General features: G+C 53.5%; 1 protein-coding gene across 11 annotated transcripts in view; it reads left to right on the top strand.

The window, feature by feature from the left end:
• SLC6A9 (solute carrier family 6 member 9) overlaps positions 1-24,372 on the top strand; it is a 36,031-nt gene that overhangs the window by 3,766 nt on the left and 7,893 nt on the right. For 2 of the 11 annotated variants that reach the window (XM_021712519.1, XM_021712520.1), the window contains exons 2-5: positions 2,730-2,844; positions 15,781-15,937; positions 16,550-16,681; positions 17,077-17,347. In XM_021712519.1, coding sequence (XP_021568194.1) covers positions 2,815-2,844; positions 15,781-15,937; positions 16,550-16,681; positions 17,077-17,347 — 590 coding nt within the window. In that variant the 5' untranslated portion in view covers positions 2,730-2,814. Of the gene's footprint in view, positions 1-2,729; positions 2,845-9,099; positions 9,413-12,005; positions 12,017-14,953; positions 15,117-15,780; positions 15,938-16,549; positions 16,682-17,076; positions 17,348-24,372 lie in introns of those variants that run through there. The other 9 variants (XM_021712524.1, XM_021712523.1, XM_021712517.1 and 6 more) reach the window with 8 other exon arrangements.

Raw genomic sequence — 24,372 nt, 5'->3', positions numbered from 1 at the left:
ATCCTCTCACCTCAGCCTCCCAAAGCGCGGGATTACAGGCTGAGCCACCAAGCCCGGCTAAAGGATCTTTCTCTTTCACACCCTGCTTCTCGGTCTGTAATTGTTTAAATTTGAGTCATCTCTGTCTTTTTCCCTAGCCTATAAGCTGCAGGAGGGCAGACACCTCTGAGTTCTTGGTGCCTAGCACAGGTCTGGTCCAGAGCAGACCTCCAATCAATATTTGTAAAATAAAAGAATCTGGCTGCGGCTAGCCTGAAGTGCCTGCTAAGCATTTGAGGCCGTCTCCTGTTGGCTGTGAAAACTATTGGAGAGAATCAGGGCTTTGGGGCTTTGGGAAGATTAATGGATTTGGAGGAGAGGAAAATGGGGAGGACTTGTAGTAGTGACCAAAATTAGGCAGAAACTTCAGGATGTACAAGGGACTTATTATTAGCTCCATCTTCAAGACTGAGAAAACTGAAACTCAAAGACGTTAAGTAACTTGCTCAAATCATATACCCAGTGAGTGGCAAAGCCAGAAATCCACCCCAGGCCTACCAGATTCCAACACCTAGAATAGGGCCTGGCACATCATGAATGCCCAGTTGGTATTTTCTGAATGGATGGATGGGACCATTTAGCAGAAATGGAAAAGGCAGGAGAAGCAACAAAGCTTTATGCCCAGCCCATTCGCCTGGAAGCAGCCACTAAGCAGTCTTTTCCCTCCAATCTGTAAACTACCTGCAGGCAGGGACTGCATTTGCAATTGGTGCTCAGGACCTGACCCAGAACAGGCTCTAGTTCCACCTGGTTGTGAATTGGTTCCCTCAGAATCAGAGATGTCAGGTCCAAAAAGCTGGTTCAAGTCCTCACTCAGGCACTTTCAGGCAAGGCATTTGGCTTCTCTGAATCTGTCTCCTTAATGTAAGTTGTGCAAGAAACCCTGGGATAACCTGGGAGAAAACACTCTGTAGCCTAAGTTTCAGGACAGAGCATCCTAAGTTTGCTTATCTGATCAATGGGCATAATAAGTTCCATCCTGTATGGTGGCTTTTCATAGTGCCATCTGCTGTTATTAGTCATCATTGTCATTATTATTCCTTGGCTGAAGAGGGACAGCTGTAAGGAAGTCAAATCTAGAGTTTACAGCTGGGGGGAGGTGTGGAAGTGTGGCAAATCAGGAGGGCAGGGGTGTGATCTCCTTCTGAGGGAGCATACCTCCCTACTTGCCCCCAGGAGACCAAAGCTGTGAGCAAGGACCTCTTTAGTAGGACTTGTTAAGACGAAGCCCAGCCTAGGCGTCCAAGGAGAGGGAAATGGTTACAAGTCACACCCCCTCCCCTCCCCTGTCCTGGAGATGAAGGTTATGCTGGAGACTAAATGGGTAGGGCAAAGGGCCGAAGGAATCCAAGAGCTAATTTGCTTAGGCAAAGAGCTTCCTCCTCTCCTCTCACATTCCAGAGGCTTCCTGGGTTTGTGGGTGAGAGGTGGCCCTTGACAGGTGGCTGTGGAGGGGGCAGAGTGACCCAGAATAGCCTTTGGAGTAGGGTCTGCTTCTGGAGAAGGTAAGGAAGGTAGAGCTGAATTCTTCCAGGGTCCAGGCCCTATGGAGTGTTTTCTCCCCTGAGAGAGTTCTTTATGGCACTCTGAAGATCAGAGATCCTCTCTGAGGCCTGTCGAGAACTATTCCCTCTTCCATTACATCTGACAATAAACTAGTATACACTAGCATTGCCGTGTGACAGCTCCTTCCATTTGACTCCAGCTCACTAGCCCTGTACTGCCTACAAGATCCGGGACTGACCTGGATCCTTCATTCCGGTGCTTTCGCTTCCCTGGTGCCTCTTCATTTCAGTTCACCCAACAGTTTTTGCAAGAGGAGTGCTGTGCTAGGTGCTAGGCGCAGAGGGTAAATAAAACAGTCCCAAGCCCTCAGGGAACTCACTGACTTGTGGTTGACGAGTTTATAAGCAAATAAGTAAACAAGTGTAATATGAGATGAGGATACTAGTAGAAGTTGGCACAAGGCAGAAAAGAGGAAGCAGTTTGTTCATTCTGGTGGGGGAAAGTGTTCATTCTGGTGCAGGAAAGGCTACAGAGAAGAGGTGACATTTAGCCCTGTCCTGAGAGTTTGCAGGATTTCACCTGGTGGACAGAGGGGAAGGGCTGTAGAAGAGGGGACAGCCTGGCCTGGGCAAGGAGGTGGGACCACACACAGGTGTTCGGTGTGCCCAGAACTTATAGTCTGAGTGAGTGGTGTGACAGCAAGCCCAGCTGCCCTGGAGCCAGTACTGAGTGGCTCTGGTCTGGGGAAGAACCCTCCTGGCTGCTACCTGGGGTGAGGCTAGGGAATTTGTGGTGATTTTAGCTGATTCACCTCTTGGGGAAAGGCCGAAGCCATTCACACAGGCAATGAAGGAATTGGACTCCATCCCAATTCGGTGTTCATTTTATCTTTTATAGAATTGGGCATCTGGAGAGTCAAAAATAGACCATTGCCCATTGGGACAGGAAGCCTGGAGATCGAGCAATCCAGGGGAGAGTTTGGGAGAACTAGGAAAAAACTGGATCTGAAGGTTATCAAGAAAGGAACAGGACGTGGACGTGGTCTGGCAAGGGGCTGGGCTGGGGTGGGAGCGCGGAGAGGGCCCGCCAGTGCTGTCCTGCCTATCTGAAGAGCGCTGAGGGCCACAAGGCCTGCCCCTGCCTCCCAGTCCGGGTCCTCACCTCACCCTTTGCTCTCTCCACAGCTCTTGAGGTCTGCAGTCTGAAAGGTGCTGGAAACAGAGTCTGTGAGTGTGGTCCGGGTCTCCAGAGCCCCAACTCACTGCCACCATGGTAGGAAAAGGTGCCAAAGGGATGCTGGTGAGTACAGGGGCCAGACTGCAGGGAGGTAGGGGAGTCACAAGCACTGCCCCAGGGACCTCACCAACTACTTGCTGTGACAGGAGGGCCTAGGAGGTTCTGTGGGGTCCGAGACATGTACTGCCAGGGCTCCTGAGTGCTCGGCTGCCCCAGCACTTACCTTATCCAGTTCCTTCTCACTTTGAAAAGTAACAAAGAAAGAACACTTAGTTCTGAATCTTCTCCTGAGGCCTCTCAGAAAAATCTCTTCTTCCCCTTCCCCAAGTCATGGCTCTTCCTTTGCCCTCTGCCTCAGAGCACAGGAGAGGTAATGGTAAGTCCCTTGAGAAACAAGGGCCTGGGTGAGGTTCTTGAAGGAGCAAGACTCAGTGATGGTTGGAGCAGGTTGACACCAGAAGCAGGAACCAGGAAAAAGTCACCAGATCCTATCCCAAGGGCAGTGGTTATATTTCCTTCTCTTGAGATCTTGCCTCAGGGACAAGCTAGGCTTGGTAGCTGTCAGGGGAGGAAACCAGAAGCTGAACCTGGACAGCCCCCTCTCTCAGCAGCTTTCTCCTCCCATCAATTCCTTCTGCTGTGTTTCTCATTCAGTATAAGATTCATTGGCGGAAGTTCTCTCCCCAAACAAACCCTGCCTCTCACCAAAAGGATTTCGGGACTCAGAGTATCTAGTCCAAAGGAATAGCTTGGGGGTTGGGATGCGGGGGAACTGGGCAGTTCTGCCTCAGGCTCAAGATTGTCTATGTGGCCCTGTTCTGAACCTCCAGCATCCAGTCCCTCAGGCCAGCCCTGGTCTTGCCCCCTTCCTGATTGGAACAAGTCTGAATAAACCAAGCTCCTGAAAGTATTCCTGAGATTCCTGAAATCTAGGTGCTCAGAGATGGAGGATTGAACACTTGCTAGGGGTGAATCCTGTCTTAGATCCCGACCATGGCTCCACCTTTCCCAGAGATGTCTTGGAATTGCCATGGGCCTGTGGTAGGAAGTGGAGTGTGACTCTGCCTCTTCCTACCCTGGAGATTCTGAGCCCCATGAAACCTAAGAAACCCTCTGAGTACTTGGCTGCTCTTTCTTCTCTGGAGGACTGGGGAGAGGGATACAGGCAGGACAGACGTGAGCAGCTTGGAGGGCACGGGTCCCATGTCTGGAGTCCCTGCCTGAGCCAAGCTCCCGGGCTGTGCTCTGCTGGCCGGCCCAGCCAGCCTGTTTGTGGACAGGAATGCTGCCTTGGGACTCCAGTTCCCAGCACCAGGATGTGCCTAAAGATAGCTGGAACTCGCTTTCCTCCCCGCTCTCTGCCCTTTGGCTTCTGCCCACTGTTGCTGCGTTTGAGGCTCATAGCATCTGTCCCATGGGCACCCCCAGCATTTGCTCCGAGATTCTATTCCTGCCTCCTTTTCAGTTCTGCTGATGGCCTTGGGCTACTCTATTCTTGAGTCCCAGTTTGGGACTAAAGCTGCCTTCATTCAGTGCTTGTCTCTAGGACACAGGCTCTGAGGTGCACCAGGCAGCTGGCCCCTGCCGAGCCCCATCTCTGCTAACTAACACAGGCAGCTAAGCTAGTGCTGACTAGGCATTTGTGTCTTCCTAAGGGTAAGTGGCTAAGGATGTTCCTTCTCGATGTGCTTCTTTGGATGCCATGGCAGGTCGGAAGAGAGGATGTTGAGGGGAGTACATGTAAGCCGATGGCACTAGAACTTTCCCAGTTCTCTGTGGCTCTTGCAGCCCCCTTTGAGCCCCGGCATGTAGGGAGAGGGCAGCTGGCCCCTACCAGAGATTCCCCACCTCCATCCCCCTTCACCCCAGGTTTGGGTGTGAGGACATTGGCCCTCCAGATCTCTTCAGTGTTGACAGTCACCTCGTGTCATCCTTGGAGCTTCTGCTGGGCTCTGGAGCAGGTGCCCCATGGAGGAGCAACTTCTCAGCACGTGCCCAGGCCCACATGCCTGCTGCACGTGTCCCTCCTCCACCCCCAGCCCAGATGGTCTCTGCCAGGCCAGCTCAGCTGCCTCCCTCACGCCTCAGCAGCTCCTAGGACAGGGCCATGCAAGAACCCAGCTGGTCAGGGTGCCTCCAAGCCTGGGAGCAGCTGGGATGCTTAGGGGCACTAGGGGGTGGGTGGAGTGGTCCTTCCATGGAGACTAGGGCCTCTGTGCACATGCGGATGGGGCAGGGCTGCCTGGGTCTCAGAGGACAAGGGGCTGGAGGAGAAGAGCCCTGGACAGGAGACAAGAGAGCCCCCGTGGCTCAGCTTGAATCCCCCACATCACACCCAGTTCCCAGGGTGGCTGCCTCAGTCCTCTCCCCTGTGCCATGCCCCACTCGTGTAGAGTCTTGAGCAGTCAAGGCCTTGGCGAGCCTCATCAGCCTTTTCCCATGTCTTTGAGCACACTGGCTGCTTCTGCCACTGGGAGGCTTCATGACGAATAAGAACAGAGTCCCTCGGGCTAGGGCTCTGGGTGCCAAAGCATCCAAATCCCAGAAGGCTTTGCAGCACCACAGACTGCCTGGGGCTGCCTCACCCTGTCCTGTTCTCTTATGCTTTGACATGAGGGTTTGGACGCCTCTTGACTACAGCATCCATCACAGAGCCTGGCACGTAGTGGGTGATCACCCGCCCCAAGTCTTGGCATGTAGCAAGTGCTCAACTAGTATAGGCTTGGCACATATTGGGAAGTCACCAAGCACAGGGTTTGGCACACCTTGGGCACTCCCTGGGTAGAGAGCTTGTCACTCCCTGGGTACTCACCTAACCCAAGTCTTAGCATGTAGCAAATGCTCAACTAGTACAGACTTGGCATACATTGGACACTCCCTTAGTAGACAACCTATGGCCCCATGGGCAGTCATCTAGCACAGTGTCAGGCGCATAGTGGGTGCTCCCCCAGCTCAGGGCTGGGCACACATTGGGTCCTCACTTGGCACAGAGTTTGGCATACCTGGGGAATTCACCTTGTACAGGACCCAACACATCACAGGAGCTCCCACTGATATACATTAGATTTGGCACACAGTGGACACTCTGTCAGCTTTAGATTTGGCACACAGTGGGCACTCTGCTGATGCAGATGCTCTCTTAGCACAGGGACTGGCACATAGTAGGCACTCTCCTTGTCTAAGGCCTCGCACAGCCTGATCCTGCATGTGCAACTGTCCCCTCCACTGTGAAATGGACAATATCTAGGCCCAGCCTTCCTCTGGTCGGGGGCCCTGCCCTCCCTCCACCTCCCCAGCTCCCCTCTAGCCCACTGACTCAATCCCGTGGCCTCGCCTTCCTACACACAGTTTCCCAGAAGCTCTCCCCCATCCCAGCACTTCACAGTCCTAACTCAGCGGGACCTTCCCTCCAGAGTCACAGGGGACAACAAAGCCCCTAGACTCCTTTCCCCTCTGGAAGCATGCCCACTCTTATTAAGAAAAGTCAGAGGCGGGAGCTGGGGGAGTCGGCCTCCCTAAGTGGGTCTGGAGCAGCTGGATCCCGCTAATGAGGCCTCATTACGGCCATGGCCCAGCTGGGTTGCTGCCGCCTCCTGTCCCCATGGCCAGAGCCAGGGAAAGCCATCCAGCCAGGGCTGCCTGTTCTGGGCACCCAGCCCAGGCCAGGGCAGCCAGAGCCCAGAGCCCACCCTGGGTGGAAGTGAGCATTTGGGCATCATGGGTGACTGGGCCTTCCTGGAGCCAGCGGCTCAGCCAGTGCCTTGGCCCTCAGTCTGTACCCGCAGGAAGTCAGCAGAGAGTGTCTGGGGACCAGGCCGCATGAGGCTGGCTCAGAGAGCAGCTGAGTCAGTGGGGTCTGAGGCCATCCTTAGGACACTTGCTTGAGTCAAGGCCCATCCCCATCTTCCCCCTCCAAAACAGAGATAATAATACAAGGGGGACCCCCCAAAATTGAAATTATCTTTTGGAGGGTGGGCCCCTGATAGTACACTTTGAATTTGTTCCTCCAGATCAAACAGTCAACCAAAGTTTTTATCTGGAAGTTTTGAGAGAGTTGCATCACCATTTGTGGAAGAAATGTCCCGGGCTGTGGCAAACAGGTGACTGGTTCTTCCACCATGACAACCCACCTGCCCACACCGTGCTGAGTGTTGAGCAGTTTTTGACCAAAACCAGCCTGACTCTAGTGCCCTCCCCTCCCTAATTCACCCCATCTTGCTCTGATCGACCTTTTTTTGTTTCCCGGATGAAAAAAGTCCTCAAAGGGAAATGTTTAGCCAGTGTGGAAGAGGCGAAACAAAAAATGGCAGAAGTGCTAAAAGGCATCCAAATGGATGAGTTCAAAAACTTCTGAGCAGTGGGCAAAGTGCCTCAATAGATGTATTGTGTCAAATGGAAAGTACTTTGAAGGTGACTGAAGTTTAAACACGTAAGAACAAATACACAATTTTTAATAAATAAATTCTGGAGTTTTTTTTTTTTTGGTTCCCCCCCCCTGTATACCTTGTATACCTCATGGGATGGTTGGAGGGCTCAAATGAGTTAACATATAGAAAGTGTTTAGGCCGGTGCCTGGCTCATAGCAAGCACTTAATATGTATTATTGGCCAGGTGCAGGGGCTCACGCCTGTAATCCCAACACTTTGGGAGGCTGAAGTAAGGGGATTGCTTGAACCCAGGGGTTTGAGACTAGACTTGGCAACATGGCAAGACCTTGTCTCTACAATAAATCAAAAAATTAGCCAGGCATGGTGGCATACACCCAGGGTTCCAACTGCTTGGAAGGCTGAGGCGGAAGGATCGTCTGAGCCCAGCAGGTCGAGGCTGCAGTGACTGTGAGCATGCCACTACTCTCCAGTCTGAGTGACAGTGAGACTTTGATTCAAAAAACAAAAATGTATTATTTATTACTATTATGAGTAATGCTCACTAGAATCAATGATTGGTGGATTTAATTCCCATTTTAGAGATGAAGAAACAGATCAGACATGTTAGATGACTTACCTAAGGTTATATGTGGTGAGAAACTTACAGAACTAGGACTTGAACCCAGGCCTGTCTAAGTCTAAAGCTTGTGCCTTTTTATTTTTATCTATCTATTTATTTTTGGGCAGTTGGGAGTGTCTCTGTCACTCAGGTTAGAGTGCAGTGGCACGATCATGGCTCACCACAGCCTTGACCTCCTGAGCTCAGGCAATCTTTCCACCTCAGCCTCTAAGGAGCTAGGACTACAGGCAAGTGCCACCACGTCTGATTAATTTAAAAAATTTTTTTGTAGCAACAAGGTCTCACTATGTTGCCCAACCTGGTCTCGAACTCTTAGGTTCAGAAAATCCTCCTGTCTCGGCCTCCCAAAGTGTTGGATTACAGGCACGAGCCACCACACCCGGCTTGCCTTTTTATTATTAATGTCATCCTGCCCTAGACTATATTGCCTACATTTCCTATGAGGTTGCCACACTTACTAAAGTCATAGGAAAGCTATTCTCACAGCAGAATTCAAGCACACCTCCCTTTGACAGATAATTCCTGAGATCCTACCATAGACTAGGCCTTCTAACAATTTATCACTTTCTAGAGGACCTTACACCTTCCTAGCACTGGAGCACTTATGCCCACCTTCCTAGCCGCTGGTTTGTGCTATGCTGGTGTCAGCTGGAGACTGATCAGTGAGTGACCTCAAAGAAGAGGGATTGGATGGGTCTGATTGACATCCCACCACAATCATGGTGACACTGCTGGACTTACGCAGTCCACGCAACACACACTCACAGACTAGCACATCAGGTTCTAGGCAACACAGTACAAAACCCCTTTGAGTTCTTTTTCCCTGGCCCCCACTTTGTCTGTGCTCTGTGATTCTTGGCTAGTGCCATCTTTTTTCAGACAGGTGATGGCACAGTTCACTAGGCCAGAGCTTTCTTGCCTGGTTAGTCACGTTCTCCTATGAGGATACCCCATTATCCCAGCTGACTGGGGATCCCTGACTCCAGTAGGAGTGGGTACAGCTGCAGGGCCCAATCTATCCCAGCTCACACCCCTCTAAGAAGCCTGAGGCGCCCCAATAGTACCTTGTGGACTTGCCTTTCATCTTCCTGCCTGTCACTATCCAGAGCCCAACGGGGCAGAGCCCATCACTAATCTGGCACCCAGCTACCCAGCTACACTGGAGCCCACCCAGTGCCAGGCCTATAGGCTCAGACAGCATCTGGCCAGCTCTGGAAGGGGAGTGAACCACTCCCTCGCTTGTTCTGCCCGACTCTGTGGTTGTGAGTGTATGTGTGTGTGTTTGTCTCAGTAACTTGCTGGGAACAAGGGAAAAACACAACAAGCCCCACGCCTCACTCTCCAGCTCCGGAGCACCCGCGCTGGGCTGCATGGGGACTGGCCGGAGGGGGAGGGCCAGGGGAGGGGGTAGGCAGAGCTTCGGGAGGAGATGAGGTGAAAGTAATTGACGCTGCCCAGCCCGGCAGTGGGAGAGGCAGGGGATGCGTCAGTGTCGCACTGGAGCTGGCAGAGGTGTGAATGAGCGGTGGAGACACGCGGGCTGCGAGCGCTCGCCCCGGGATGGCTGCAGCTCATGGACCTGTGGCCCCTTCTTCCCCAGAACAGGTCAGTCACCTTCCAGAAGGTCGAGCCCCCTCCTTGATGCCAGACAGGCTGGGAGGCTGGGCTTGGGGCTGGGGAGAGGGGCTGAGTGGTCTGTGCCAGGGAGGAGTAGGCACAGCCAGCCAGCGAGACAGACACCAGCAAAAGTGACCCAGAAAGTTGCAACTGTGCAAAGGAGTGCAGGAAGAGTTAGCTGGTGGGGGGGGTGAGGGGGAAGGGGGGTGTGAGGGCTCCCCCAGCCCAAGGACCTGCTGAGAATCTGCTCTGTGTATCAAAGCTGCATTGTCCTAGCTCCCGGGGAGACGGGCCGGAGGTGCCCAGGAATTGTACTAATCAATACAGCCTCATTGTCTGTGCCACGGCAGTTACTCCTATGGGGAGAGTGGGTGAGGGGGCCGGGGAACGTGGTACATGGGCTCAGTGGTGAGGGATGGGGGAAGGGGATGGGGCCAGAGTCTCAGCTGGGAGGAAAGAGACCCCATGGAACATGTGCCAGTGTCCAGGGCAAGTGCCCATATGAGGTGGGAGCCGGTGTGTCCTCATCTCTGGAAGCAGGGGATGGGCAGGGGTGTCAGGCACAGTGTGGCTGATGGCAGGGAGGGTGAGGAGACTGGGAAAGGCACCCATTGCCCCTGTAGGACATCCCGACTTGACCTTCAGAAAGCAAGAGAAGGAATGTCCTCTGAGGGGATGTGGGATGGACTTGAGAGAAGCGTTATGCAGGGCTGCCCTCAAACCTCAGGACTGCTAGGGTCAAGAACCAAAGCCACTTCCCAGAGTGCCAGGCTGCTGCCAGCTGACAGGAGTAGAGGCTGCCCACACCGCTGCCACAATGCAGTGTTGCTTCCAGTCTCCTGGGCTGCTGGGCTTCTCCAGAGTGGAAGGCCAGGGGATGGGCAGGGCCCACCCAGTGTCCTCCATCCCTCTCCCCAGGGCCTGGAGTAGAGCCTGGCATGCCTGGAGGTGCCAGTTTTCTGTTTGTTGCCCACAATATCCGCAGGTCTCTTGCTGCCAATCAGAGCTCTCCGACAAAACAACACAAGGCATACCCTTGCCTCTCTTACCTGCCATATGAAGGCCTGGACTCTGGAATCCTGAGAGGTGCCCAGAGGCTGCTCTGAGGGTTTCCTTGAGGCAGCAGGCACTAATAGCCCCTGGGGACTGATGGGGTGTGGGACGGACTTTCCCATGGTTCTGCTCCTCTGCACCCAGCCCCAGACTCTTTCCTATATCCTGGTAACTGAGGCCACAGATCAGAGCCACAGCTAGGTCTCTCTGTCTCCACTCACTGTCATGTAGGTGATGGACAGACCATCCTGTCATTGCAGGACAGGTGCTGCCTCTAGGCCAGTCTGGCCCCTGGATTGAGAGGAGACAACTTGGGGGAACAAAAACTGAGGAGTGCCTCGTGAGGTCTTCTGAGGCAGCAAGATTTACTGTAATGGCTGTTCCACCCAAATCCCCCACTGGGGCTCAGAGAGAGTTGCCAGTGATCTGACTTGGCTCCAAGTCAGTCTGGGATGTGAGGTCTTGCCCGTTTTCCTCCATCAAGTTTGTCTTGGATGAGACTTTATTCCATGAGCAAACCCTGGGGCTGGAGGGTCCTAAACAAGAAAGAAGGCTGCTGGTTCCCAGCGGGGTCTGCCTGGCCAGGGCAGCTCCAGGATTCCTCAGTGTCCACCAAGAACAGGAGAAGGGAGCTCACAATTCACAAAAGTATCTTCTGGACACTGATCACAAGCCAGAATGGAGCTGCAGTCTTGGGTAGAAATCTGGGTTTTCTGAGCCTGTGCTTGGGAGAAAGCAGGGGCACATCCTCGTGTTGGTGGTTACGTCTGAGCGGGTGGGCTTTGTACTTTGTTTTCTCTTTACTGTACTTTCCAATTTTTTTTTTTTGCAATAAGCGTATTATACTTCTATAATCAGAAAAAAATACACAAAGAATTTTTTTAAGTAATCTAGAAAGCTAGTGGGAACTAATGGAGAAGACAGAAGAAAGAAATAGCAAAATTCCAGGTGAGACAAAGCTACAGAATATGAGTCGACCCCAGGAGGCACCAGTTGAGGAATCTGTCGGATCTGTAGAGGCTATCTGATCTATCTCTACCTTGGCAGACAAGAATGCTGAGGGTGGAAGTGACTTGCTCAGGGTTACTGAAGAAGCAGATTTGAGAACATCAGGGTTCTCACCCGCGCCAAGGTCCCACCTCTGCCAAGTCCAAGGCAGAGTGGGAGATCCGGATTGTGCCCTCAGAGCCGAACAGCCTTAATTCCAGGAGCTCATCCAGAGCAGTAAATAAGCCAGGCAGAGGGCTATGTAAAGGACTTATGTAAGTGACTTTGCTCAGTGTGGCTCACCCAGCTAGGCAGGGACAGGGTGGGGGTTGTTAGCCCAAGAGAGAGCACACACAGGTACTTGTTCAGCCCAAGAAAGATCACATATAGGCCACTGCTGCCTCAATGACTGGTTCTAGGGGTAGGGGGATGTGAGAAGGATGGGAGAAGGGGCAGCCAGATCACACCCTTTGCCCCTCCCCTATCAGCCATGGAAGGAAAGCGCCGCCAAAGACTCCATTCTGCCCAGCCTAGAAGAGCTTGGGGACAGGACAAGGCAGTCCTACCCTGGATACCACCCGCCAGGCCCATGGCAGTGGCAAGTGGAAGCTGCTTTGTCCTGGCAGTGGGTCCTCAGAGCTTCCTGGAGGGTGGCAGGGCACAGACAGGGGAGTCAGAGATGAGGGTAGAGGCTGTCCAGGAAGCCTGCAGAGGAGGGGGCCAGCCCAGAGGGAATCCTGCCACTGTGGTTTTGTTCCCCACTGAGGCGTGAGCAAGTGAGTGAAGGAGCGCAGAGGGGGTAGACAGACGGTGGGATGGTGGAGGGCAGGAGGAGCCTGGAGCACAGCCTGCCAGCAAAGCTGAGCAGGGGCTTAGGCAGACGGGCAGCCAGTCTGGGTCAAACTGTGAGCACAGAGGGGTTCTTTCGTGGGCACCTCAGAGCCGATGACCACTAAGGAACAGTTAATATCAGTGACATAGCCGTCCACCCAGCAGATCAAGAAAAACCAGAGGCTTAGAATAGGAAAGATTATGCTAGGGTAAAAAAAAAACTATGCAGCATTGAAAAAGGCTTAACTGTGGTGGCTCAGCCTGTAATCCCAGCATTTTGGGAGGCTGAGGCAAGTGGATTGCCTGAGCCCGCAGGTTCGAGACCAACCAGGGCAACTTGGTGAGACCTCATCTCTACAATAAATCACAAAATTAGCCAGGCTTGGTAGCGCGCACCTGTAGTTCTGGCTACTTTGAAGTCTGAGGCAGAAGGATCGCTAGACCCAGCAGGTCGACTTGGGGGTGACTGTGAGTGTGCGTGCCATTGCACTCCGGCCTGGGTGAAGAAGTAAGACCCCAATTCAAAAAAAAGAAAAGAAAAGAAAAACGCTTAACTACCCAGGAGGAAAGTGGGGGGCAGTGGTCCCCAGAGGAGAGCCGGACAAGGAAGGGAACTGGAACACCCAGAAAATGCCTGCAGAAAGGGAACATGTTGGGGATAGTCTTTCCTCTGGATTGCTTGGAGAAAGGCATGCTTCCTCTGTCCTCCACTGAGAGCTCAGCCAAGCTGTCTGAATATAGATCTCACTGGAATGAAAGTCAGAGGCCAAGCCGTGGGCAAATGGTCAGGGCACCACAGTGCTGAGACCCAGGGCCAGGCAGAAGATGGGCTCTGCTTCTGCAGGGAGCCTTGCACATAGCAGATCTCTGCTGTCAGGAACTTCCTGCCAGAGCCTGATCACCAACCCCCAGTTCCAGCTCCTGTCCTGGGGGCTCCAGCCTCCCCTGGTTGCACGGCTGAGCTGGTTAGCACACGGCTCATTAACGGAGCAGCGGCTGGCTCTTGAGGGCTTAGGCAGACGGCTGCCTGTGGCACGTGGCTGCGGCCATCACCATCCTCCCTGTCCCCCCACTTTTCCAGAGAAGAGCAGACCACAGCGATCCAAGTGTGGTCCTGCTGCACTTTGTCAAGGGGTGGGGTGGGATGGGGTGTCTGTCCCTCATCCTGCTGGGGTCAGGAGAGAGGCCTTGAACTTCAAGCCTTGGAGACTTGGGTCTCTACAAGGTACCTTGCCTTTGACATGCCTGTGGGCCATACTGGACCCTTAGTTGTCCCTTTTACAGCTGTAATCACTGGTCTGTGACCCCACCCATGTTCTCTGCTACTTTCACAATCCGGCATTGTGTCCCTAAGTAAACAAGCCTGGGACAGAATAAAACTGTTATTGTAGGGTCAACCTAGAGGAGGCCTATTTGGCTGGTATTTGTTTGGGAGTAGATAAACCACCCCCAGCAGGCCTTACACCCTCCCAAAATGGCCCCTGACCCTGTAGTATTTCTACACTTGCTCCAAAGAAGGTCCTAAGAGTTGATGACATGTTCAGGCAGAATTCTGAGGGGGCATGTCACAGGTGCACACTCAGGCTGGGCTACCCTCTCCCAGGGCCAAGTGTGCCTTCAAGCCCCATCAGGGAGGCCTTCCTTTACCTCACCCTGCCTTCTCACCTTGTCCTCCTTCCATAGTCTTGTGACTGAGAAACTCCCTTCTATAGTCACACTAAAGTCACATCTAAAGATGATGGGTGTGTCTATTTTATTGATAGCTTGTTTCCCGCGCTAGACTTTCAGCTAAGTGGGTGGGAGCTCTCTGCTGAAGTCCCACTGCCTGGCACATAGTAGGTATCAGTAAATCCATCAGTGCATGAATGAATGGATGCTGGTTTGTTCAGCCGTCAATTTGCTCTGGGTGTTCCTTGAAGGGGACCTACAGTCCCTGGCACTGTGCCCTCACCCTCTGCAAAGAGAGTGAGGGTTGCATTTCTGTGGGGTCCCTCCAAAAAAGGTGTCTGTGCTGCAGTGCCCACCCACCAGGCCTTGGTGCTTCCTGTGACTGCTTTCACAAACCGGCCTGACCGGGGGGGTGCTTGGGGCCTGTGAGGTCATTCATCCCCTCTGTGATTGTTCATTAGGGTCCGACAGCAATTCAGCGCACCAGACTGCCTTGCTTATTGACCAGAGTGACTGCTGTTCTTGACTATGTCTCTTTCAGGCTGAGGGTCAGTGTCACATCACGGTCATCTCTCCTAGGCCATGCTGCTCCATCTCTGGTCCTTGGTGTCCTCCAGGGACTCCTGTCCATTTCTATCAGGGGAACAGCCTATCTCTGGGAAGCTGTCTCTGGTACCCAAGTACTCCCCTGTGTTTCTCTGGTGGCGGCTCTCAGGGTCCCTGTGTCTCCTTAGTAGGTGCCTCTGGCCCCTTGGGCTCTGGCTCAGGATGGCTTGATTTCCTGCTCACTGTGGGAGAGGGGTGGAGGGGGCATGGCCTGAGGAAGGGCCACATTGGTACCAAGGACTTGCAGAGCCAGTCTCAGCTTAGGGCTAAGGTGTCACAAGGGTCGTCCTCAGTGGGGCCCAGGCCACCTGGCCAGCCCTGCAGCCCCGCAGCCTGAGGCCTTGCATTCTTCTCTGGGCAAATCCCATCAACCCTTCCTGACCTTTGGCTCCCTCCTCTGCAGGCGACCCTCTCTCAGGCCAGAGAGCCGCTTCTCCCTGCCACCCTGTTCTGGAACCACTCCCTCTGTTTCCCTAGCAGAGTCTGTCCTCAAAGTCTGGCGTGATGCCTACAACTCTGGTCTCCTCCCCCAACTCATGGCCCAGCACTCCCCAGCCATGGCCCAGGTCAGCTCCCCTCCCCCAGCCATGGGCACTATAGATGGCTCCCCTGGGCCCTCCCACCCGATCCCAGAATGCCCTCTCCAGGTCTGACTCAGCTCAGCTACGCTACCTAGGTTCCTCCCAGTCCTGCCCACCCTGAACCCCCGAGAAGCCTTCAGCTGGGGGAAGGGTCTAGGATCCCCTCCCCCACATTTGCCTGCCCATGGGCAGCGTGCTCAGCCTGGCGATGTGGTAGACGACGGCTGGGGGGGGCTGTCTGGACACAGGCCCCTTTGTGCCCAGCCTGACTTGGCTGCTTGGTATGAGGCTCAGCTGCTCCCAGATCCTTACCCAGAGGGGAGAGGGGAGGTTCTGGAGGGGCTTGGGGGTTCTTGGCTTTAGCCCCCACCTCAGTCTCCACATCTCGGGTGTTGGCAGCAGCTCCTCAGGTGGGCCGGTCACCCAGCAGTGGGTGCTGGGGGGCTGGTGAGGGAAGCTCTGCTTGGTGCACTCTGGCAGCCATGACTTCCTTCTCTCCTCCTCTGCCAGGCCTGCCTGCAGTTCCTGCCAGCCAGAGGGGAAGCCCCGGGGGGTGGGGGTCCATGGTGTCCCTTCTGGGGGAGGCCCAGAGGGTCAGGCACAGAGCACAAATGCCTTGCTGATGGTAGCTTCTCTCCTGTCCCCACAGAATGGTGCTGTGCCCAGCGAGGCCACCAAGAGGGACCAGAACCTCAAACGGGGCAACTGGGGCAACCAGATCGAGTTTGTACTGACGAGCGTGGGCTATGCCGTGGGCCTGGGCAATGTCTGGCGCTTCCCATACCTCTGCTATCGCAACGGGGGAGGTACCCAGCGGGCACAGGGCAGGGACCATCCACCTGGGCAGAGCCCACCCACCGGGGCTTGGGCCACCCACTCCCTGGCATAGACCCCACTCCAGATAAAGGCTGGCCTCTGGCCCTGATCTCCTTCGCCCCCCATCCCTGGCTCAGGAGCCCTTTGCCCAAGGCAGACCACCCCTAGACCCTGGCAGTCTGCTCTTGGGGCCTTGGCCCTGCCAACCTGTACCCTTGAGGTGAGGAGAGGCGAGAAAAGCACCTGAGCCTCCCGGGCCTCCCTTTTCTATCCCCAGGTCTCTATAGCACCCCCAAATGGTCCAGGGGTGCTTGAGGATCCCAGCAACTTATGTTTGTGAAATCGCTTGGTTAAACCATCAAACCCCACCCAAGTGTGGTGGCTCTGGGGCCTTCATTCTGTTCAGACATCCTGGGAGCCTCTGCCAAGTTCAAAGACAGGCTGGGGGTAGTGTCCCCCAGACCCAGGCACCTGCTCAACGCCTGGCACACTCCTCCTCAGATCCTACCCAATTGCAAAGGTTTTGCTATTGGGTTCTGAGCAGGAAGCCCAGGGCTAGAGCCCCAGGCCCACCCTGAGCCAGTGCTCTCCCTGCCTGCCAGGTGCCTTCATGTTCCCCTACTTCATCATGCTGATATTCTGCGGGATCCCGCTCTTCTTCATGGAGCTCTCTTTCGGCCAGTTTGCGAGCCAGGGCTGCCTGGGGGTCTGGAGGATCAGCCCCATGTTCAAAGGTGAGGCCTGGGTGGGGCACTCGCCACACACACAAACACACACGGGCCTCTGGGGACTGAGCCAGCCTGCCCATCTGTACAAACATGGCTGACCCCTGTAGAGCCCTGGTGCTGACCCCAAGCCCCACATCAACGGCCAAAGCCATGGACACATGCTGGGATTCATGTTTAACCTGGCCTCCACCCGCCCTTCCTGCCATGTGTATACACAGAACTCCCTTGCACCCACAACTTGCCCCACCAAGGCCTTGATCGGTCACTCCCATGGCCCTCCATCAAAGTCTGGGCCTTGAAAATCATTAACCTCTCCTTCCGCCGGATGTGAGAGGCTCCTCCTCTCTTACTTCCTCCTCCCACCTCCCAGTGCTCTGACTGGTGCCCCTCCTTCTCCCCAGGAGTAGGCTACGGCATGATGGTGGTGTCCACCTACATCGGCATCTACTACAACGTGGTCATCTGCATCGCCTTCTACTACTTCTTCTCGTCCATGACTCACGTGCTGCCCTGGGCCTACTGCAATAACCCCTGGAACACGCGTGACTGTGCCGGCGTGTTGGACGCCTCCAACCTCACCAATGGCTCCCGGCCCGCTGCCCCGTCCAACAACCTCTCCCAGCTGTTCAACCACACACTCCAGAGGACCAGTCCCAGTGAGGAGTACTGGAGGTGAGCCGCCCATGGGACCCGGGATGGGGAAATCTGGTGACAACCCTCAGCCCTCCCTCTCCCCATTGGGCAGCCATCTGCAGACTAGGCTGGGTGCCTGCTTGCAGGTGCAGGCCTCTGCTGGGCTGGGAGGGCACAGAGGCAGATGAAGAGGTTTAGAAGAAGCTGACATACAGAGAGCCATGGAAGATGGGATGAGTTGGGGGAATCCTTCCAAAGCAACAATGAGGGAAGCCTCCAGAAATCCGGCAAGTCTTCAGAGGAGAATAGAGAATGGATGGGGGGTGGGAGGGGTGAGGGTGGGGGTGACAGGGTGCATCCTGGTGAAAAGAAGAAGCATGAGCAAAGGTCCTTGGTCCAGGATGAGCAGAGGCTCGTCCTGAGGCTGAGTGGAGGTTACTCTGATGAAAGTTAACACGTGTTGGGAGGAATGCATAGGCTGTGGGGTGGTCTAAGAGGCGGCACTGCCTTCATAAGGAATATGCAAGAGCCGGGCTCGGTGGCTCAGCCTGTCAACCCGCGCCTTTGGGAGGCTGAGGTGAGTGGATTGCCTGAGCCCGCGGGTTCGAGACCCGCCTGGGCAGCGAGACCCCATCTCTACAATAAATCAAAAATCAGCTGGGCATGGTAGCGTATACCTGTAATTCCGGCTACTCGGAAGGCTGAGGCGGAAGGATCGCCGGAGCCCAGCAGGTCGAGGCTGCGGTAGCCGGGAGCAGCCACTGCACTCCAGTCTGGGCGACGGAGTGAGACTCCGACTCAAAAAAAAAAAAAAAAGAATATGCAAGAATCAGGCTTTGACTTAATACCACAGACCAGGAACCATGGAAGCTCCTTGAGCCAGGGATGCCACGATCAAGACATGCTTGCACACTTTGTTCAGAGTTGACAGAGAATGGCAATTCAGGGCCAGCTGAAGGAAAACTGCTGCTGGAGGTGTTTTGGAACACCTTGTCCCCGCTGGTGGGTGGAGGGCACAGCAGGACTTTCTGGAGGAAACTCCCATGTCCTGTTAGGGGACCCATGGGCAGAGGGCTTTGAAGGTGGGTGAGTGGGCCTTGTTCATCCATGTCACAAACAGTCACGGCTTCTGCTCTGCCAGGCTCTATGTGCCCATGGCAGGAATGAACAGTCCAGAGTCCCTGTCCTGAGGAGTTCTGTGTCCACTGGGGAGACAGGTGACTAATCACATTAGGGGCAGGGGCCTCAGTGCAACCACAAAGAGGGTTGCCCTTAGTGCTGGGGGACGGGGCAGGAGGAGGTGGTCAGGACTTCCCGGGAAAGGGAGAGAGGGAGCTAGAGGGACTGGGGGAGTCATGAGCAAGTGAGCAGAGGCCAGGAGGAGGCACACTGGAGCTGGGGTCAAGAGCAAGTGGGACCTGAGTAATAAGACAGAAGAAGCCAGCAGGCATCACATGGCATGGGGTGTCCTATGCCAGGGTAAGGGTTTGTGGCGTTCTTCACTATGTGATGGAGAGCCCTGGGTGAAATTTATGAGGCCCCAGGGATATTTGAAGTCACAGCGGGTCCTCTAAGCCCAGTCTTGAGTGCTGAAGCCCTGAAGGACCGGGCTTCCTGTGCCAGCCTCTGCTGGGCTATAGACACCCAGTGGCAGGTGAAACGTAGCCACTGCTCTCAGGGATGCAGTATGGAGACCAGAGCTGCTGCCTCCCACTGAGGAATGGGCAGACTCGGTCACTTGGTCTCTGGATAGATCATTTCTTTTTTAAAAATTTTTAAACAATTTTTAAATTTTTATTTATTTATTTTTTTGAGTTGGAGTCTCATTCTGTCACCCAGACTGGAGTGCAGTGGCACGCTCACCGCAGCCTCGCCTGCTGGGCTCCGGCGATCCTTCCGCCCCAGCCTTCCAAGTAGCTGGAACTACAGGCGCGCGCTACCATGCCCAGCTAATTTTTCATTTATTGTAGAGATGAGGTCTCGCCAAGTTGCCCAGGCGGGTCTCGAACGCGCGGGCTCAGGCAATCCACTCACCTCAGCCTCCCAAGGTGCGGGATTACAGGCTGAGCCACCGAGCCCGGCTAAGATCATTTCTTGAGCTAGGTATCAGACACTGTCCTCAGAGGGGAGACAGAACAGGGAGTGAGACACACCCAGGCACTGCCATCACGGAGCTCCCAGCCACAGCAAAACCAGCAGATAGACACCCAGTTAGGTGTTTTATTACATTTGAGGCATGGCATGGACTGAGCGGCTTGATCTAGACTGGAGATGATGACCCTTCCGGAAAGCTCCCAGAAACTTAAAGCCTCACCCACTCCCCATCCCCCTCCCTGCTCCCAGATGCTCCAGTAGTGCTCATCCCAGGGGCTGTCTGCCGGCGATACCCGGCCCCGGGCCCACCCAGGGCAAAGCTCTGAAGATTTTATTCAGTAGAATCAGAGGGGAATAGCCCTCAAAGAAATCTGGCTGGCGGGAGCCCACTGGGGTGGTAGCTAAACTCTACTCAGCAGGGGCTTAAGCCAGGCCTGCCTAGCAGGCCCGCCTAACTGCTGCGCCCTGGCAGGACCGCGCTAGGCAGAATGGCTCCCTGCTGCCCTCTCCTGGAGAGTCTGGAAAATGACCCGAAGGGAGCTGCCCAGCTGGCTTCCGCAAGGGAGGAGAGGAAGGCCCTCCATTTCTTTCTCTCTCTCTCTTTATTTTTGGGGGGGGGGGAGTTGTAGTATCACTCCGTCGCCCAGACCGGAGTGCAGTGGCCGCTCCCGGCCACACCGCAGCCTCGACCTGCTGGGCTCCGGCGATCCTTCCGCCTCAGCCTTCCAAGTAGCCAGAATTGCAGGCATGCGCTACCACACCTGGCTGATTTTTTGATTTCTTGTAGAGATGAGGTCTCGCCAAGTTGCCCAGGCGGGTCTCGAACTCGCGGGCTCAGGCAAACCACTCACCTCAGCCTCCCAAGGCGCGGGATTACAGGCTGAGCCACCGAGCCCGGCTGTACCTCCGTTTCTTAAACCGGCCAGGTTTATTCTCTCAGTGGATAGTACTATCCCTATTTCAGACCCAGAGACTGCTGTTTAGAGGTTAAGAGCTAGGCAGCACTTGCTGGGCCAGGATCTGTAAGCGCTGGGACCACCTGGCTCACCTGTTGCAGGGCGGGCCTGGTGTGAATTAGGCGGATATGGCTGTGCAGGTGTTCTTAGTCCACACGTTCCGGTGCCCCTTTGAAAAGCTGCCTGAGGCTGGGCGCAGTGGCTCATGCCTATAATCCCAGCACTTTGGGAGACCGAGGTGAGAGGATTGCCTGAATCCACGGGTTCGAGGCCAGCCTGGGCAACTTGGTGAGACCGCCTCTCTACAATAAATCAAAGAATTAGCTGGGCATGGTGGCACCTGCCTGTAGTTCCAGCTACTTGAAGAGCTGAGGCGGAAGGATCACCTGAGTCCAGCAGGTCAAGTCTGCAGTGGCTATGAGTGTGCCACTGCACTCCAGCATAGGCAGCAGAGTGAGACTCTAACTCAAAAAAAAAGAAAGAAAAGCTGTCTGATCTCAATGGAACCTTACAACAATTCTGTTAGGTAGTTTTTGTAGGTATTTTTCTTAATTTATACAAATTTTTAAAATTATTTTTCAAAAATAGAGATGAGATCTTGCTATGTTGCCTAGGCTGGTCTTGAACTCCTGGCGTCAAGCACTCCTTCAGCCTCAGTCTCCCAAAGTGCTGGGATTACAGGCATGAGCCACCGTGGCTGGTTTGGTATTATTTTTAAAATTACCAATTGACCAGGTGTGGTGACTCACTTCTATAATCTCAGCTACTTGGGAGGCAGAGGGGGAAAATCATCTGAACCCAGGAGTTTGAGAGCAGCCTGGATAACATAGTGAGATCTACTCTCTAAGAAAAAAAAATTTTTTTTTAATTAGCTGGGCAAGCCGGGCTTGGTGGCTCAGCCTGTAATCCCGTGCCTTTGGGAGGCTGAGGTGAGTGGATTGCCTGCGCCCACGGGTTCGAGACCCGCCTGGGCAGCGAGACCTCATCTCTACAATAAATCAAAAAAAATTAGCCGGGCGTGGTAGCGCATGCCTGTAATTCCAGCTACTTGGAAGGCTGAGGCGGAAGGATCGCCAGAGCCCAGCAGGTCGAGGCTGCGGTGGCTGGGAGCGGCCACTGCACACCAGTCTGGGCGATAGTGAGACTCCAACTCAAAATAAAAAATGAAATAAATAAAATAAATAAAAAATAAATTAGCTGGGCATGGTGGCACGCATCTGTAGTCCTAGTTGCCTGGGTGGCTAAGGCAGGAGGATCACTTGAGCCCAGGAGTTTGAGGCTGCAGTGGTCTGTGGTCGCACCACTGTACTCTAACCTGGGCAACAGTGAAACCCTGTCTCTTAAAAAAACTTATTTTACAAATGAGGGAAGTAAGTCCGAAGTAAGGTTAAGAGACTCCTCTCAAGCCAGAGAAGCTCAAAAGAGCCCATTTATTTTTTATTTTTCATTTTTTATTTTTTTGAGTTGGAGTCTCACTCTGTCGCCCAGACTGGAGTGCAGTGGCCGCTCCCGGCCACCGCAGCCTCGACCTGCTGGGCTCCGGCGATCCTTCCGCCTCAGCCTTCCGAGTAGCCGGAACTACAGGTGTGTGCTACCACGCCCGGCTGATTTTCTGATTTATTGTAGAGATGAGGTCTCGCTGCCCAGGCGGGTCTCGAACCCTCAGGCTCAGGCAATCCACTCACCTCAGCCTCCCAAAGGCGCAGGATTACAGGCTGAGCCACCGAGCCCAGCAAAAGAGCCCATTTCTGAGCCCACGTCTGCCTCTTGCTTACCCACTCTTCTCACTCCTGGTCCTCCCTTCTCCCCTCACCCCTTCACAATCTTGTTTCCAGTCCTCTGTGCTGGTCTGGTTCTTGCTACTGGACCTTGAACTCATACCAGACTTTCTCACCTCCATGGCCCTTGTGGTGCTCAGCTCCCTGCCCCCAGGGTCTTCGTGGCAGCCTTGGAGTTGAGCAGACCTTTCTCAAGTCCTGGTTCTGCCACTCACTAGCTATGTGGCCTTTGGGAGGTCACCAAACCTCTCTAAGTCTCAGCTGTCCATTTGTTAAATCGAGGTGGTCATAATACCTACCTGGTTATAAAGATGAAATGTGATAATGCAGCATAACTCACTAAGCATACTCATAGCCACTGCTGGAGAGGCAAAGAAATCGATTCAGAGGTACTGTTCACAAGCCACTTACCATCTGGCTGGGAAAATAAGATATCTATGTATGGGGACATTTTTAAAAAATGCAGAATGATTCCAGAGATGTCACGTATCAAGAGCCCACTTATAAGTATATTGGGTTCCAAAAGTTCTTAGGTTAATTGTTTGGTCTCAAAAGCACGTGTTCCAAAAAATGACAAAAAACTAAATATAGTACCATAAAAATAAAGCTAGAATTCGGTTTCCAGATTAGCTTTCTAAACTCTTTATCCCTTGTATCATAATGCTGTATTCTTGCAATAAAAATAATACGAAATTACCAGTTTAAGGCTAGGTATGGTGGCTCACACCTGTAATCCCAGCACTTTGGGAGACTGAGACAGGAGGATTGATTGAACCCAAGAGTTTGAGACCAGCCTAGGCAACATAGTGAAGTCTTGTTTCTACAAAAAAAAATCGAAAAATTAGCTGGGCATGGTGGTGCAAACCTGTAGTCCCAGCTACTCAGGAGGCTGAGGGAAAAGGTTCACCTGAGTCTAGGAGATTGAGGCTGCAGTGAGTCGTAATTGTGCCACTCCACTTCAGCCTGGCCAACAAAATAAGACTGACTAAAAAAAAAAAAAAAAAAAGATTAACTGGATGTAATAGTGCACACCTGTGTTCCCCACTACTTGGGAGGCTGAGGTGGGAGAATAGCTTGAGCCCTGGAGTTCGAGGCTGTCGTGAGCCGTGGTTACACCACGGCATTCCAGCCTGGATGACAGAGTGAGACCCTGACTCAAAAAAAGCACACGGTCTCTTTAGCATGTATAATTAGACAAAGTTTTAAAAATTCTTTAGATAAAAAATTTGCTGGGCATGGTGGCTCACCCCTGTGATCCCAATGCCTTGGGAAGATCACCTGAGGCCAGGAATTCGAGACCAGCCTAAGCAATATAGCAAGTTCCTGTTTCGACAAATAAAAAAATCAAATAAACAAGAAATGATTTATTTACTTTGAATGCTGAAACTTGAGGTGAAGTAGCCCTGATTAGTAACTGTAGAAGGACCTCGTGGCTATTTTGAAGGACAGAGTTTCCCAGCACTGAGTGCTTGGATCGGAGTGCCCTGTTGGACAGGGTGTGGGCAGCCCAGTGCCTTTAGCTGTGAGTGGCCTTGTCTGTTCACCTCAATGAGTCAACAAACATTTTTTTCTATGTGTGCCATGACAGAAAAAAGGCTGGGAAGCACTGCTGGAGGGGACCAGGAACCTCTCCTCAGTGCTCCCTCAGCTCCTGAACTTCTCATCCATCCCTTTGTCTATTGGCTTCCCCATCAACTAAGACCCTGAGGAGGGTCTAGCCTGGGCCTGGCTTTGACTGATCCTGATGAATGAACCATCTCCCGCTGGAGAGTTGGGCAGGAGGGGGAGGTGTTGGACAGCGCCATCTGCAGGCCATAGTGTGAAGGGTAACTAAGAGGAGGCCGCCAAGCCCACACACCAAATCCCGGGCCTGGCAACATTGTCCTGTGAAGGTCCCGGGTAACATCTCATCAGGATAGATTAAAAAATGTTGCCATGAGGTCTGAGAATTAATTTGTTTAAAATAAAAATAAAAAACGAGACTAGCTAAGAATACCAGAGGACAGTCTACAAATAGGAACTATGCTGAAGGATCCTAGCCGTAGGAAGGGACAGAAGGGAGGGCAGCCTGTATTTCACCTCCATTTGTCTACGAATTATCTTCAAGCTGGTATTATTGTCCTCATTTTACCAATGAGGAAACTGAGGCTCAAGAGCTTGTTTCTTGTGCATCATTTCTAGCCTGCACAACTGGCTTCCCTGAGAGTCTCCTCCTTTCACCTCAATCCATTTACCA

The sequence above is a fragment of the Carlito syrichta genome, unplaced genomic scaffold, assembly GCF_000164805.1.
Source record: "Carlito syrichta isolate Samal-C Ts95f unplaced genomic scaffold, Tarsius_syrichta-2.0.1 Scaffold303334, whole genome shotgun sequence".
NCBI lineage: Eukaryota > Metazoa > Chordata > Mammalia > Primates > Tarsiidae > Carlito > Carlito syrichta.
This window is presented reverse-complemented; position numbering and strand designations above follow the sequence as displayed.